Raw genomic sequence first — 16,909 nt, 5'->3', positions numbered from 1 at the left:
CAGTACCATTAGTGGGAAAGCAACCAAGTTCCCTGGGGTCCTAACATTTGAGTGATTCCTACATACAGCTGTGTCTCATTTTAGGGAATGATTCTTGCTGTGGTATTAAATCCCAGAATTAACAATACATACAAACAGAGGAGGAGGAAATGGAGAAAATCCTAAGTATTGTTTTATTACAGAGACCACTCTGTAATAAGGTCTCTAAAATAGTGAGTTTCCTTCCTCCTCCAAAGTTATGATTTATAAAATTCAGTTCACTCAAAACTTTTCAGAAACACTGCTATGAAATATTTATCAAAATGAAAAATGTACATATCCTTTGGCCCAGCAGTTCCGTTTCTAGGAATCTGTCCTACAGATCTACTCATTCATGTGCCCCATGCCACAGGTGCCAGGATGTTCAGAGCAGTACCACTTGTAAGCATGAAAGGCTGGAAATAATCTAAATGTCTATTATTTAGGGGAATGGTGAGATAAACTAAGATATATCCATACAACAGGATACAATGCAATGCTACCAATGAGTTAGCTCTATGTGTACCAATGTAGAATAATATCTAAATTATATTAAAATAAAACAAGGTGCAAAATAGTGCATATGGCATGCTACAAAATATATATTGTTGGGTTTTTATACCAAATTTCACAGACAAGCATACATCAAAAAATTCATGGAAAGATTTGTATTATCTTTCAATTCTATTTTTCTGTGAATTTTTTGAAGTACCCGTGTGTGTGTGTGTGTTTGCTGGCACATACATAAATTATATCTGAGAAATGCCCAAGATACTGATAAAATGTTGCCTCTGGGGATTGGGAGACAGGAGGAGATGTAAGGACACTCACATTCCTTTCTGTCTGTTTTGAATTGTGTACCATTTATAGGTATTACCTATTTAGACAATCTTCTAAAATAGAAAGAGATATGAATTAACATAAAAATGCCTTTTTTAAGATTTTATTTGGTCAACAGATATTCGTTATCTACACCTGACCCACAAATGTAATAATGAGATATGCAGTCAGGAATTTGCTACAGTTTTGGTCCTATCTGCTCAACAGTCTCTTTGGCACAGAAACAGCCAAAGTTCAACTCAGTCTGCTCAGAAATCTATCTAAAGTCTTACAGGAGGAGCCAGTTCAAGTTTTCAAAGTGTTCAAATTAGCCTGGTATGTACTTAAAAGCTGACCTGATAGCACAATCAGATGAGTTTTGAAACCTACCTGTGGTGTCTTTACAAACCATAAAAAAATAGGGCTTATTTTGGCTTTTCATGTGTGGCAGGAGCAGGAATCAAAGCATAGCTACTGGCTTGGAGAATCCAGCTGGTTAACAAGGTTTGGCCCAGAATTCCCTAACCCTCAAATCTTTGTCCATCCAGCAAAGAAAACACACATACACACACCACTCTAACCCCAGGAATCTCCTCTTTCTAAATATAGGCGGAAACTGCCCAGTCTCCAGGCTCACCCTCTGCAGCATTCTGTGCCTTCCAACCAAGGTGAAATGAGCCAGACATAAACATGCCATGACAGCTTCTGGCCGACACTGCCAAGCTGTCTTCCTTATTATTTCCTCTCTTTCTCTACTCTGGGTTTCTACAAAAAAAAATGCATAATTCCCAGGGACTCTAATTTTTAAAAATTCCTCTTGCCACTAATGCTATTGTTCTTATCCTAACATATGTGATTTCCTTCTTGATCTCTGAAATTTGAGGTTGGAATCAACTTTAGATATGGGCAATGCCCCATCAATCTCCCAATTTTACCTGTAAGAACCTGCAGCTCAGGAAGGATATCGGATTAGTCCAAGACTATTAAGGCCACATCCAATATATTGTAATCGCTATCTCTCTCTCTCTCTCTCACTCTCACACTCTGTCTCTCTGTCTCTCTGTCTCTCTCTCTCTCTCTCACACACACACACACACACACACACACAAAATATTTTTTTTTCTATCCTCTGGTTCTTTTAGAATCAGTGTCAGTGCCTAACAGAGGGCCTATTCAGGATGCTTCCAACTTAAGCAAAAGGTTAAGCTTCAGAAACAATCTAACACACTCAAAGGAGCACCAGACAAATATCAAATGGCTACAGGGATGCAAAGGACTCAAACAATAGATGTTAAAGAGCTTGTAAAAACTGGAGTCAGCAATAATTCCCCTTCAAGGAACCTATCCCATGGAAATGATGGGATCCACACACAAAGGCGGGTGTGCAAATAATCACTGGGCACATTTTCTAATAGTGAAAAACTGAGACAATCCAAATATCCTTTAGTAGGAGACTGGGTAAATCAGCTATGGTATACCCACATAGTAGAACTCTCTGCAGTCATTAAAAAGAATGTACTATGTACATGTACTGATATGGGAAATCTCTAAAAAGAAAAGCAAAACACAAAAATAATAGTATAATCTCATTTATGAAAAAAAAATTTAAAGAAAAAGGACAAGAAAAAAAGCATACCAAACTGTTGGCAGTGGTTAACTCAGGAAAGGGGCCACTTTACTCTGTATACTTCTATACCCTTTGATTCTTTTATGAGAATGTACTCAAGACTACCTGTGTCTTTTTTTTCTTTTTTTTTTTTTTTTTGGTCTATGCACTGTAAGATTAGGTCATTCATTCACACTGCTAATTTTCCACCCAAACCTAATCTTCCTTCTCTATTTCAGAAAATAGTACCATCAGCCACATAATTGCTCAAGCCAAAAGTACTTGAATCACTTTTATTTTCTCTTTTCTCTCATAGCTCACAACCTGCGCAACAAATATACAGAGTACCTGACCACCATCTCCAGTGTTGCCACCCTAGCCCAAGTGCCATTGTCTCTTACCTCACCTATTACAACAGCTTCCTCTCCGGTCTCCTTGCCTCCATCCCTGCCCCACTACATCTATTCCCCACACAGCTGCCCACATGATCTTTTTAAAACACAAGAAGGATCATGTCACAACCTCCCATGGCTGCCCATCACACCCAGAATGAAACTCAAAGTCCTTTCTTAAACTCAAGATCCCAATGATCTGGTCCTTGGACTCTCTACTCATTCATTTCCCATCACTCTGCTCCAGCCACAACTGGCCACCCCACTGGCCCTCAAATGACCTTCAATCTCCCCTTCATGATTCCTGCATCTGTTACTTCCACCCCAAAATCTCTTACTCTAATCTAGGGCTTTGGAGGACATAGTAAGAGCACAGCAGGGGCTCCATATTTGTTAAATAAAAGCCTTCTTTTGATGGCAAAAAACCATAATTTGAAACATGCTGGGTTATAATTTAAAAAATTAAAACTAGGGTCAATCAGAAATTTAAATATAGAAAAATCACTTTGACTATTAGCTTTATACTGGCATCCCTTCCTTGGCTAATTTTCAGAAATGCAATGGCCTTGACAGGATAACAGAGTCCCCTGCAAGAGTTCAGTCGTGATAATGGTTCTTCCCTGGCTGTTTCTCATTTTGTCAACTCATGGTGGTTGAGATCATTAGCTTACACTTGCCGAAATTAGGAAGTCCAGCCTGTGACATCTGCCCAGAGGGATGCTGACTGGTCTAACTAGAGTAGAAACCTGGACCACAGTCTCATAAAAACCACCTTCCTAAGTCCTGAGATACTGAAAATGACCAGTTAAATAAATCTAAGGTTGAAGTAAAAGTCCTCAAGAGGGCAAATAGAGAAAATATTCTAAGTGCTGTTCATTTAATCATCAAAAGTTTTATGGGACAAAGTAAAGAGTAGAGAAAATTCGAATAGACATTTAGGCAAAGAAGATGCACCAATAGCCAATAAAAGCATGAGAAGATGCTCAACATCATTAGTCATTAGGGATATGCAAATTAAAACCACAATGAGATACCAATCACATCCATTAGGGTGGCTACAATCAAAAAGAGAAACAATAACAAGTGTTGGCAAGGATGTGGAAAAATTCGAACCCTCATGCATTGCTGGTGGGAATGTAAAATGGTGCTTTCGCTGTGGAAAAGTTTGGCAGGTTTTTAAAAATTAAACATAAGTTTGACATATAACCCAGCAATTCTACTCCTGAGAAATGAAATTAGAAGTGAACACATATATCTATATAAAGACAAGTATGCAAATATTCATAGCAGCATTATTTGTAAGAGCCAAAACCCGGTAACAATCCAAAGGTCCATCATCTGGTAAATGCATAAACAACTTATGGTTTACAAAATGGAATACTCTTCAGCAATAATAAGGAGCAAACTACTGCTACATGCTACAACACAGATGAATCTTAAAAACATCATGCTAAGTGAAAGAAGCCAGATACAAAAGACCACATAGTATATGATTCCATTTAGCTTAAATTTTCAGAAAAAAATAAATCTACAGAGACAGAAAAAAGGAGATTATAGATTAGTGTTTGTCTATGGCTTGAGGTGAAAATGGAGAGTGCCTTTAAAGAGGCACAAGGGAGCCTTCTGGGGTGATAGAACGCTCTGAAACTGAATTGGGGTGATGGTGCACAACTTTGTCATTACAAACTACTGAGGTGTACACTTAAAATAGGTGAATTTTAAGACATGTATATTATAACTCAATAAAGCTTTTTTTAAAAAAATATTCCCCCAAAATATGCTGATGTGAAACAAATGGCTACTTTGAACAGAATAAATGTAAATATAATATTCTTCTGAGAGATACCCATGATAAATTGATATGTTAATTCCAAGTGTTATGATCATTCTGAGGGAGGAGGAAAAAAGAGACGGAGAGAAAAAATATCTTTTTATAATTTTAAAGGAGAAAGAATAGTCTTTTTTAATGATAGTTGCTGGTAATTAAAACTCAGCAATAGGATATTCCAGCAGAAAAAGAAATGAAATTCTAATCCATGCTATAACATGGATGAACCTTGAAAACATTATGTGGAGTATACTAACATTTATAAAGCAAATGTATTTCACAGGGCCTAGTTTCCAAAGCCCTGTACTTTCATGTTTAACCTAACTTTTTAAAATTACATATAGAAATGTTAAACTTGCAAAAGACAGGAAACTTTCCCCAGGCTAAAGTCTCTGTTGAAGATAAAGAATTGTAACACAGCAAAATTGCTGGCTCTCAAGGACAGACATCCTTGGAGCAGGTTAACTTGCTGATTGATATGTTAAGAAAATTGCTTTATTATTATGTAAAAATACTGAGGAAACTGCTGTAGGAAAACACAGTATTTGCTAAGAACAAGCTTTTGTTGATGTATTGACTTAATCTTTTGCAAACTGCATTATGGAATATCACTTTGTTATTTCACTGATGTTACCAGCCTCTATTGTTAAACTATACTTAGCAATAACTCCACCCATGTTCTTTTTCTGTAACTTTCTGGCCTGGAGAATAAATACTGAGACAGAACCCCAGTCCTGTGTTAATTTCCCAAAGGAGGAATGCCTCTCTCTTGAGGGTTCCAGGAAATTAACCCCTTTGGGGTGTCTCACTGCACAGAAGAAATGGGCTTTGAGTAATCCTTTTTGCATCTCTGTCACCCTGTGTGAGGAAAAGCAACAACATTATGCTAAGAGAAATGAGCCAGGTACAAGTGACAAATATTGTATGATTCCACTTACTTGAGATACCTAGAACAGGCAAATTTCTAAAGAGAGCAGGAATAGAGGTTACCAGACGCTGGGGGAGGGGGAAAATGAGGAGTTATTGTTTAATGGGTACAGAGATTCAGTTTGGGAAGACGAAAAGTTCTGGAAACAGTAGTGATGGTTACAAAACATTGTGAATGTGGCTCATGCCAGTAAATAGTATACTTAAAAATGGTTACAGTGGTGAAGTTTGTTATGCATGTTTTACCATAATTTTCTCAAAACAAGAAAATAAACAACCCAATTAAAAAACTGGGCAAAATATCTAAACAGACTCTTCACCACACCCAAGAAGATATACAGGTATACAGATGGCAAGTAAATCTAAGAAAAGATGCTCAATATCATATGTCATCAAGGAATTGTAAATTTTTTTAAAAATGAGATACCACTACACACCTATTAGAATGGCCAAAATCCAAAACACTGACAACACTAAGTGCTGATGAGGATATGCAGCAATAAGAACTCTCATTCATTGCTGGTGGGAATGCAAAATAGTACAATCACTTTGGAAGACAGTTTGGCAGTTTCTTACAAAACTAAACATACTCTTACAACATGATCCAGCAATCATACTCTTTGGTATTTACCCAAATGAGTTGAAAACTTACATAAACCTGCACACAAATGTTTTTATCAGCTTTATTCATAATTGCCAAAACTTGGAAACAACCAAGATGTCTTTCAATAGATGAATGTATAAACAAACTGTAGTACATCCAGACAATGGACTATTATTCACCAATAAAATGAAACGAGCTACTAAGCCATGAAAAGATACGGAGGTACCTTAAGTTCACATTGCTAAGTGAAAAAAGCCATCTGAAAAGTCTTTACACTGTTTGATTTCAACTATATGGTGTTCTGGAAATGGTAAAACTAGGAAGACAGTAAAAAGATCAGTGGTTGCTAGGGGCTAGGTGAAGGGATGGATAAATGGGTGGAGTGCTGAGGATTTTTAGGGCAGTGAAACTATTTTGTATGATACTATAATGGCAGATACATTTGTCATTATACAAAATCCACACAATGAACAACACAAAAAGTGAAAACTAATGTAAACTATGAACTTTAGTAATATATTGATATTGGCTCATCAACTATAACAAACGTACCATGCTAAAGCAAGATGTTAAAAACTCCATACCCATTTGTTCCATACGATTTTATGAGTAATATAATTACTCCTAAACAAAGCAGGTTGGTATCAAACATACTTTGGAAGTTTATGCTATTCAAGAAGCATTCATCCCACTATTGCAAAAAGCCTATACTAAATTTTAAAGAAGTACAAAAGGATGACAAGGTTTTAAAGCACACAACTCTTGATGTTGATTTTTTTCACTCTTGTTTTAATGAGTAAAGAGGATGAAACATTTACCTTACCAGATCAGACCAGAAACAGGTTTCTGGCCTCTCTGTTCAATGCTCTTAGTTTGAGCATTCCTAACCCAGAAATCCAAAATGCTCCAAAATCCAGAACTTTTTGAGTGCCTACATGACACTCAAAAGAAATGCTCATTGGAGCATTTCAAATTTCAGATTAGGTATGCTCACTGGAAGTATAATGCAAATATTACAAAATCCAAAACACTTCTGGTCCCAAGCATTTCAGATAAAGGATACTCAATCTGTATTACTGAGTTAAAAGACCATCACTGATAATCACCCAATGCTACTACAAAAAGAAACTTTGCCACTTTACAAAGCCAAGAGAGATTCAGCCTCCCTCATCTGCCCCTCTAGCCTACCTTGGTTAATTAAGCCTACGATGTAGAGAGAACTACAAAACTTCAGAGCACAATACAAAATCTTAGCTAGTCTTCCCTCTCCACGGCTCAGAGTCTGAAAAACAACTGGGACAATACTCTCACTGAATCAAGCACCTTCTGCACATTTCTCCTTTTTAGGGTCTAAATCTATGAAGGATTTGCATCTTCACTGCCAGCATCTTTGCTGAAGGCACTGAAGGGTAATGTTCAAGAGAAGGCCCTGCAGTTCATTGCCAGGTTCAAATCTTGGCTGTACAACCTTCTAACTGTGTGACCTTGGACAAGTTACCCCAACTGTAAAATGCAGAAAAAAAATACTCATCTCACAGATTGGTATTAAGGACTAATGAGACAATGTAAGCACACGGCGAGTGCCCAATAAACGAGAGATGCTAGTATTCTTATTAGACTGTCTACTTATTTCTGTTAAAATTCACTGTGGTTGCCTTGGGGATGTGATGAAGGACAGAGATCTCAGAATTACTAACCACCAAGAATGCAATGAAAAAAGCACATATCTCCAAAAAGTCTCATGAAAGTATAGGCTTAACTAGAGATATAGAAATACATTCACTTCATTTTGTAAAAAACGTGTCACCCAGAAGGATACCAACCACAAAGTATGATTTTATTCAGTAGCACACACTCTGCCCCAACTTGACTTGAAAGCTCAGATGGAGGGGGCTAGATTCTCAGTCTTGTTTTGGTTATCTCCTCTGAGTCCATCGAAGTATCGTGAACTAGAATAAGTCCATTCCCCTCTCATGGGTTAGAAACACAAAGGCACACCTGGGTTTCTCCATGCCTTAGGACATGGTTCAGTCTTTGAGACCTCATCTTCACATAGATTTGAAGGGGAACAATTTATCAATTCAAAGTTTCCCTACCTGAAATTCAAATCAAGAACTCTGTGCCTAAAGATGGTCACTAACATTTAGGAGAAAACAATTAAAATTGTACTTTTAATGTCCAGAACAGGCAAATCTATAGAGACAGAAAATACAATAGTGGTTGACCAGGGCCAGGGGAGTTGGGAGGAAGTGGGGAATGACTGCTAAAGAGAATGGGGTTTCATTCTGGAGTGATAAAAATGTTCTGAGGTTGATTATGATGATGGTTGCACAACTCCACGAATGGACTAAAAACCATTGAATTGGGTGCTTTAAATGGGTAATTTGTATTGGTAATGTGAATTATATCTCAATAAAGTTGACATTTTGAAAATTGCATTTCTGCCTCCCCCGCCTTGGACTATCAGAATAAGGGTACTCTATCTGAGAAAGCAGAAGTCAAATTTTAAAGGGGAATATCCCCAGCAACAAGTCAGAAATCAATTGTCAAAATGGAAAGAAACGCAGTTCCTGAAAACCCACACCATCCCTCAAAACCAACAGCCTAATTCACTTTCATTTCTATAAAACCACATTTGGTTTTCCCTTAAGTCCATGAGACAGCCAAACATGAAGTCCAATGTCTGCAAATTCTGCAAGGTTTTCCTGCAACACAGAGAGAGGCAGCAGGCCTGGCTACTTAACAGGGAAAGTTAATCTAGCAAAAAGGTTGAAAATTTAAGCTTTCAGAATATTATTAGGAACAGAAGAGATGTCAGGAGGTTTACTTTTTTGTTCCTTTTTAACTTGTAGAGCTTTTCTGGCATAATCACAACTCCAGGATTCTGCCCACCAGTGGTTAATACAGTAGGCACTTCGTATTGGTAGGTTCATGGAACCCATGGAACCTTGTCCTTGGATTCAACCAACCACAGATCAAGATTATTCAGGAAAAAAGTAATAAGAATAAGAAATAACAATACAACAATAAAAAATAATACAAAATGCTAAAATATAGTATAACAATTATTTCCAAAGCATTTGCATTGTATTAGGTATTATAAGTAATTTAGAGATTATTTAAAGTATACAGGAGTGTATACATGCAAACACTATGCCATTTTATATCAGGGACTTGAGCATCCTCTGATTATGGTATCCACGGAGGTCCTAGAACCAATCCCCTGCAGGTACCAAGGGATGACTGTACACACAACTGTGTAAGTTACCCATAATTGGCATGAAAGAGGCATGGGCCTAACTCCCTGCACCCAAGCCAAAAAAATGTCCCTCTGCTCTTAGTGACTTTTGCTCTAAGAATCATCAAGTCTTGACAACCCTGAATGGTAGAAGATGATAATACCAGCTACGATTAATTGAGTAGTGTGGTGTGCCAGGACCCAATTTAAGCACTTTCTTTATGTGCACTGTTTCATTCAGTCCTCACAACCCTATGAGGTCAGTGTGGCTATTCCCATTTTACAAAAGATGAGCTCAGGCTTAGTAACCTGCCCACAATCAAACAACAAGTAATTAATGGGGTCAAGATTTGAACCCAGGAAACCCTAAAACTCTTAATTCTACAAGTCTGAAGTCATCTCCAGCCTCTATCAGAGAAAGAAAAGAAAAGAAAGAAAGAAAAGAAAAGAAAAAGACAACACACAAAATCTTCTTCACTGAGGGCCAGCCCGTGGCTCACTTGGGAGAGTGTGGTGCTGACACCACCAAGTCAAGGATTAAGATCCCCTTACTGGTCATCTTAAAAAAAAAAAACTTCATTGAGACACCAATTATCAGGTCAGAAGAAAGGGTCCTGGGTGAATTGAGTCCTCACAGAAAAGACCAGGACAAATCAGCACTGGAAACAACTGACTGGGAGTCACCGAGGCTCTACTTCACATCCGCTTTCTCCAAAATCAGAATTTTTTTAAATGTATATCCCAAATTATTTTATTGCTTATCCTCTTCGTGTCCAGACCAGAGGTCTGGGCTCCAAGGGAAAGACTTCAGGGATTCACTTTTATGGCATCCATAGCTTTGATCAGTTTCTCAAAGGGATTCAAGAAACAAATTATGTATGAGAACCACTAACCTAGGCCAACCTAGATGACAGTGTTACTTCAGATTTAAGGGCACTGACTTGGGAATTTGACAACTATGTTTAAACACACTTAATTGCTAGGTCACTTGAGCAGGTTACTGACATCTCTGATCATCAGTTTACTCACTTATAAAGTGGAAGTAATAATAACAATTATCTAGCTGAACTTTGGCAATCACTGGAAGTCAGTTTTATTGCTTCTGATTTAATACACAAAGGAAACCTAAACCCAAAGATCTACAAATAATAGTTATAAAATAAAATAAATAGGGTACTAAAACCATAAAATTTCAGAGCTGTAAGAGACTGTAGATCATCTAAACCAGTGTTACTTATGTAATTATGTATTTATATTTAAGTTGTATTGGCTTCCATTTACAGTGGTGATAAAGATAATCTGAAGAAAAATAATACACAAATACTAGTACACTAGTATACAGTATAGTAAGCACCTCATCCTAACAGAATACCTAGTCTGGGAAACAGTAATTGACTCCACCCTCTTATTTTAAGAGGTTACATGACCCATTCAAGTAGTTGTTAGCAATAGAAGAGCAGTCAGTAGTAGAGCTGGATGTAGAAAGAACAGAATACCTAGTTCCCCATCAGTCTCTCCTCCAAGTTATAGCGCTATTCCATTCCATTAGACAACCTAAACAACTCTTCAACCCCATCACTGCAATGTTTCTTCCTACCCAAAAAATTCTTGCCCCCCACCCCCAAAATAGCAGTAGGCAAATTGCCAGTCAGCCAAATGCACCTTCCTCAGATTCAAGGCTGAGATACAAAATGCAAGTCCAAAAGGTTCTATTCTGGGCAAATGATGAGCAAGAACTCCACCACCGGTTCAGACCAGGTGGGTTCAAAAGCTCTAGCCCTGCTGGCTAGAGCTGTTTGACTCTGGGCTAGTGCTTCCCCCAAGCCTCTCTTTTCTCATTTGCAAAATGAATAAATGCATATGAGATAATTCATGGGTGAAGCAGGGCCTGGCACAGAGTATGCCTCTGTAGCCACAGGGGCAGCAGAATATTCACTGCTACATCCTCAGTGCCTAGTGCAGTACCCAGCACACAGCAGGCACACTAAACATTTACTGAGCAAATCATAAGACCAATTAAAGCCAGCCTGAGGTTTGATCAAAATTCCTGGGCCCAATATATACGTGGGCCCCTAACTTACTCCAAACCAAGGATGGTCCTGGGCATTGACAAAGGAAGAGACTGTTCATGTTTCAGGTTCAGGCACAGCCTCCTGCAGAGAACTTGCCTCTGAGAAGCCTTGTTAGTCACATCACAGTCTTGCTTCATTTCACCCCAAAAGACTGGCACTTGCTGCCCTGGCATTCCATTGTCTCCTCAATGAAAAGAGACAACAGAAGCAACAGGCTCACAAAATGACATCTCAGGCTCTTAACTTCTGTAAGTCTCCTTTAAATAGGCCTGGGGACAATTCTCACAGGCAGAAACCTACTCTGCTAAGGCAACCTTTCTTAGCTGAAAGATACCACCTATTAAGAAATCCATCATAGAGACAGAAAAAGTAAGAGTCAAAGACAATTCCACTACCTGCCTTCATGTTGCTCCTGATTCTCCAAAGGAAGATGGACTGAACTATTTTTAAATGGGTAGACTAAAAAGACATCAAAAGACATCCTCACAATCCAAGGTGTTCATCCCCAAAGCACTCGTATTCGGCCAGAAAGAGAAACTCTCTGGCTCTGCCAAAGTCCAGCAGAATGCAAATTTCATTTCTCTCTTTATAACAAAAGGGAAAAAAGCAAAAATGGTTTTACAAAAGGTCCAAGAACCTTTAAAATGAGTCTAACTTCTCCCTTCTGAGTGAGGACTAAAGACATTCCTTCTCAGACCTTTGAGTTTTCAAGGATAATGGGAGAGGCAGAACGAAGAGCGAGGGAGGGCACAGGGAGAGAATCGGGATATGTTCATTCTATTTTTAAACCCTCGCCCACAGTTTAGAGTAAAGGAACACTCTGATTCTCTACTCCCACCCCTATCACCTTCTGCTAAACACAAGAATCAGAACCTGCACGCGTATATGGCACTGATTCTAGATTTGAGGATTACTGGCTGCCAATACTCCAAGGAATCGCGAGCTAACCAACCACTCCACCCAGAGAACCTGGCGACCCTGACTCGGCTGGAGCTGCGTACAAGGAGCGAAGCAGTCACAACCCGCCTTTTCCCGAGGGAAGGCAGCGCCCCCTTGGCAGGGCACGCTCCATTCCCATGGCTGGGCACCCAGGGGGGAGCAACTCTTCCTCGAAGGAAGCCGGAGTCGTGGACGTGATGAGGTTTTCCAGCAGGCTGCGGCGCGCCGGGTACTCTACTGCCATGCCCGGGACACCTGTGTGCCGCGCACACCCGCCCGCGCTGCTCCAGAGCGCCACTCGCGTTCCGTCACCTCCCGGCCACCCCCGAACGCAAACGGCTGGGCGACGGGTCTTTTCCCTCATCTGACGGTTGCTGGCTCGCCCTTTTTACGTATCCTTCCTGCCTCAGTAGAAGCACCGACACCCGTCACTCAGTGCCCCAGGGGCAGAAGCCCGGCAGGCGCGCGAGCGACCAGGGCTGAGCGCCGCCCCACGGCTCCTCCCGCCCCGGAGCCGCGTCCCGCCGGGCTGGGGCACTCACTCTTGAGCGCGCTGATGAGTGACTTCCCGTCCTTGATGAGCTCCTTGATGAATTTGTTGGTCTTGTCCAGCTCAGCTTCGTGCGACTTGAGCGTCTCTCGAAAGTGCGGGCTGTCGAGGCAGCAGTCGCTGAACTCCAGCGCGGGGAGCCCCATGGTGCCCGCGGCGCCCAGCCGGGGGGCACGCCTCCCCCGGGGTCCGGGAGGCCCTCCGCCCAGAGCACGCACGCCGCGGGACCCCGGCCGGCACCTCCGACGGCTGCCGGCTCCACAGGTGTGGCGCAGGCTCGCTCCCCGCTCGGTGTCCGCGGGAGCGCACGACTCTCGAACCCAGCCGGGATCCTCCCGATGGGCGGCTGCTCCGGCGGCGCGCAACGGAGCGGCGGGCAAGCAGGAAGCTCAGTGGCGGACCCGCAGCGGCACCGGGAAGCGAGCGAGCTGGAGAGCGAAGTGCGGTCGCCGCCTCCCCGCCTCCTTCGCTTACTCGCTTTCCAACAGCCTGGAGCGCCCTCTCACAGCAGCCTCGGCAGCGCCGCCGGCGTCCGGGACGCTCGAACCTGCTAGCGATGACCTAATGTTCGCCACACCAATCAGCGCGCCCTCCTCTGCCCGACCCCCGGGCCGTCCAGAGACGCCCGACCCTTCCGCGGGCTTGATCCAATCAGAGAGGTCTGGAGGCGGAGCCTAGGGCGGGGCTGGGGCCCACGCCACCGCCTAGGTCCGCAGAGCAAGCTCCACCCCCTCCCTCCAGCCCGGTGTTGCAGACTCTGAGCCGTTGGGGTGAGTGCTGCTGTGCTTGGTCCGCCGCCGCCCGGGACCTTGCCTGCCTGCTGCGGCCCAAGTCCGAGGTGGTAATGGTGCGTCTACTGGTCTCGGGAAGTGCCGAGCATGAAAAATCTGGGAGTTAGGGAATGCAGGTCACCACAGCCCGCCCTGCACTACTGGGCAACCGAGCTTGCACTCAAAACACAGTCCTCTGCCGCGGGAGAATCCTGAGCGCCCCGAGCGACTACAAGCTCCTCTTCCAGCCAAGCAGAAAATGTTGTTTGCATCTTAAAATTGTCAGCTCTTTTTGCCTGTAGTCCTCCCACCCCCTACAATCCGTCCCTCGGCCACTCCTCAAAACCCGCCCACTGCTGCTCTTGGCCAGGATCCGTATCTTTACGAGAATTTCAGCCGCCGTTATCTTCCTGCTCAGCACCTAGCACAATTTTACATAATTATGTGCAATGCCTGTCGTCCTTCGCTACACGGTGAGCCGCAGGAGGGCACGTGCCACCGCAGTTTTCTTGTTCGCTGTTGCATTTCAACACAGAACGTTGGCTAGCATTAAGTAACGGATATTAAACGCTTACCATGTGATATGTATGCTGCGGTGATTGATAAATATTTGTGGAATAAATGAATGAATCCTTTCCCATGTCCCTCTGCACCTCCCACCCCCAGTGCGTTGCCCGGTCGTCCCTCTGTTCAAACACAGGACTCACTTGTGCCAGCTCACTCAGTGCACTTGGCAGGCTGGGTCCCACAGAGTGTCTAGTGCTGAATTGTGAACTCCTGGAAGATAGGGACTGTCCTTGAATAAATTATTTCTATGTCCAGGAACTAGCAGCCCTCCTTCAGTTAAGTGGGGTTTTTTGTTTGTTTGTATTTGTTTGTTTTTAAATAAGTCTGCTGTGTGCAGGCACTAGCCTAGATACTAGAGATACAAAGATGAATAACAGGATGAACTTGACTGCTGTTCGTCAGTGAGAGAGACAGAAACAAAGAAGCAATAACAATGCTGTATGATAAGTTAGGACAGAAGGCCTGGATGCTTGGGAACATGGAGGAGTTTTTAAACCCAGGGGTCAGAGAAGGTGTCCCATCTATGTTGAGAAATTGATTAATTTACTAAATGCATAAATAAACGAATAAATGTGATCTATTTGCTAGTTATCTCTACAAATGTAGGCTTGGTAGCAGGCCCAAATAGCTATTTGATAGATAATTACAACCTGAAAATAGTCGTTCTTCACTTGCCATGGATGAGAAAGATCTGGAATGGAAAATCCATAAAAGTATCTGTTTAATGCTTTATCTTGAGCCCCTAAGGTAAGAGTTCTAGTTATCTATTGATACATAACAAATTACACCAAAACTTAATGATTTAAGGCAACAATCATTTTATTTTCTCTCATGGTCTCAATGGGTCAGGAATTTGGGGAGGGTTTAGCTGGGTGGTTCTGGCTTGGGGTCTGTCCTATGATTGCAGTCAGATGGTGACAGGAGCTGGAGTCACAGGTGGTTAGCTGGGCCTCTCCCTCTCTTCAGGTGGACTTAGGACTTCCTCACAGCATGACAGCCTCCGGGCTCTAGTGTGAACATACAAGCTCATGAGGGAAAAGCTGTATCATCTTTTATGAACTAGCCTTGGAAGTTACACTCTTCTACCACCTTCACTGGCTGCAAGCAAGTCACACCTAGATTTAAGGGGAAGGGAGTTAGACTATGCCACTAGATGGGTGAGTGACAAGAATGAGATATAATTGTAGCCATCTCTGAAAAATATAATTTCCCACAGTGGGCCTGGCACATGGTAAAGTATTCAATAAATGTTAAAGGAATGAAGCAAAATGAGATCCACAATGATTTGTTTTATCCCATGATGAATATTAGGTAAATGTGTATAAAATAATATATGTATTAATAATAATAATAATATATTAGCTGTCATTTGTTAAACTTTTAGTTTGTGCCAGGCACTATGTATTTATATACATTTAATTCCCACAAGGTGAGACTTGTAATCCCCATTTTTCAGATGAGAAATTGAGGCCCAAAGTTGTAATTTGAACCAGGTTACCTAGCTAAGTCGTCTGTGTGGCACATACATATACACAAACATATAACTTAATATGCCCATTCATGGACAAATATGTGCATAATGTGTACATTTCTTATAAATATAATCCACAATTTCACCAAAGAGCTCCCACACTTTTGGCAGTATTATCAGAAAAAAAGAATCAGAATGCAGCAGTATTGAGTATAGAAACTGTCACTGGAAGATGCAGTTGTCTCTCTCCTCCTAGAAAATAAGCTCCTTGGGGTAGGGATTTTATGTTATTCAATGCTGCAGACTCAGCCTACATCAGCCATTGGTACTTCAGAGGTGCTCAACATCAATGGGAGGGACACATGTTTAATAAGGAAGAAGCAACGACTCATGTGACAACATGGGTTATGGCCATGCCATGCAAATAGAAGAGAACAGTTAAGTCCTAGAAACCACTTTTATATGAAATATAGAAATAATTTAGACAGCATTATTTGGCCTAAATTCTTTAGATGAATGTTTGAATTCCTTCAAATTAAACAATTAGTCCAAATAGTTCAGCTTTCAGTATCAATGTATTTTAAATCTATATTATTTCCGACATCAGTTGTCCAATTAACTTTACATCTGCCGTACAATTACCCCCCATTTGTAGAAATGTCACCACTGTCCAAGAACTCCCATATATGTTGTCTCTGAGCTCACATAATCAGAGGAGGAATGGCCACTCACTCATCACTTCCTGAACACAATCTTGAGAGCAGGGCTGATGCACGATGAAGCATTCATGGGTCCTCATGTAACCGAGAAGTCCAGGAACAAATCTAGCTTTGAAGCAGTCTCTGGAGATTTGGATGATGATGTTAGCACAAGGTCTCTCTCTCCATCCCTTGAGCTGACCCTTCCTCTATGTTGGCTTCATTCTCAGTGGCTCTCTCAGCTTCTCCTTACTTATATCCAGCAATATTAGCAGTAAGGGAGTTTTCTAAGAATTCCAGCAGAAATGACAAGGCTGGAGCCAGGGATAAAACAGCCTCAGTCCAAACACATAAAGCGTTGGGGGAGAGCTGTTCCCCCAAAGGACAAGCAGCGTTCTGTTAACAGGGAA

General features: G+C 41.5%; 1 protein-coding gene across 3 annotated transcripts in view; it reads right to left on the bottom strand.

Moving 5' to 3' along the window:
- The window catches only part of ARHGAP26 (Rho GTPase activating protein 26), a 409,057-nt gene extending 395,767 nt beyond the window's left edge, over nt 1-13,290 (bottom strand). For all 3 annotated transcript variants that reach the window (XM_063088222.1, XM_063088223.1, XM_063088224.1), the window contains exon 1: nt 12,986-13,290. In XM_063088222.1, coding sequence (XP_062944292.1) covers nt 12,986-13,139 — 154 coding nt within the window. In that variant the 5' untranslated portion in view covers nt 13,140-13,290. The remainder of the gene's footprint in view (nt 1-12,985) is intronic.
- Between the last annotated feature and the right edge of the window lie 3,619 nt (nt 13,291-16,909).

The sequence above is a fragment of the Cynocephalus volans genome, chromosome 2, assembly GCF_027409185.1.
Source record: "Cynocephalus volans isolate mCynVol1 chromosome 2, mCynVol1.pri, whole genome shotgun sequence".
NCBI classification, from domain to species: Eukaryota; Metazoa; Chordata; class Mammalia; order Dermoptera; family Cynocephalidae; genus Cynocephalus; species Cynocephalus volans.
Note: the sequence above shows the minus strand (reverse complement) of the source record. Positions and strands in the feature narration are given on the sequence as shown.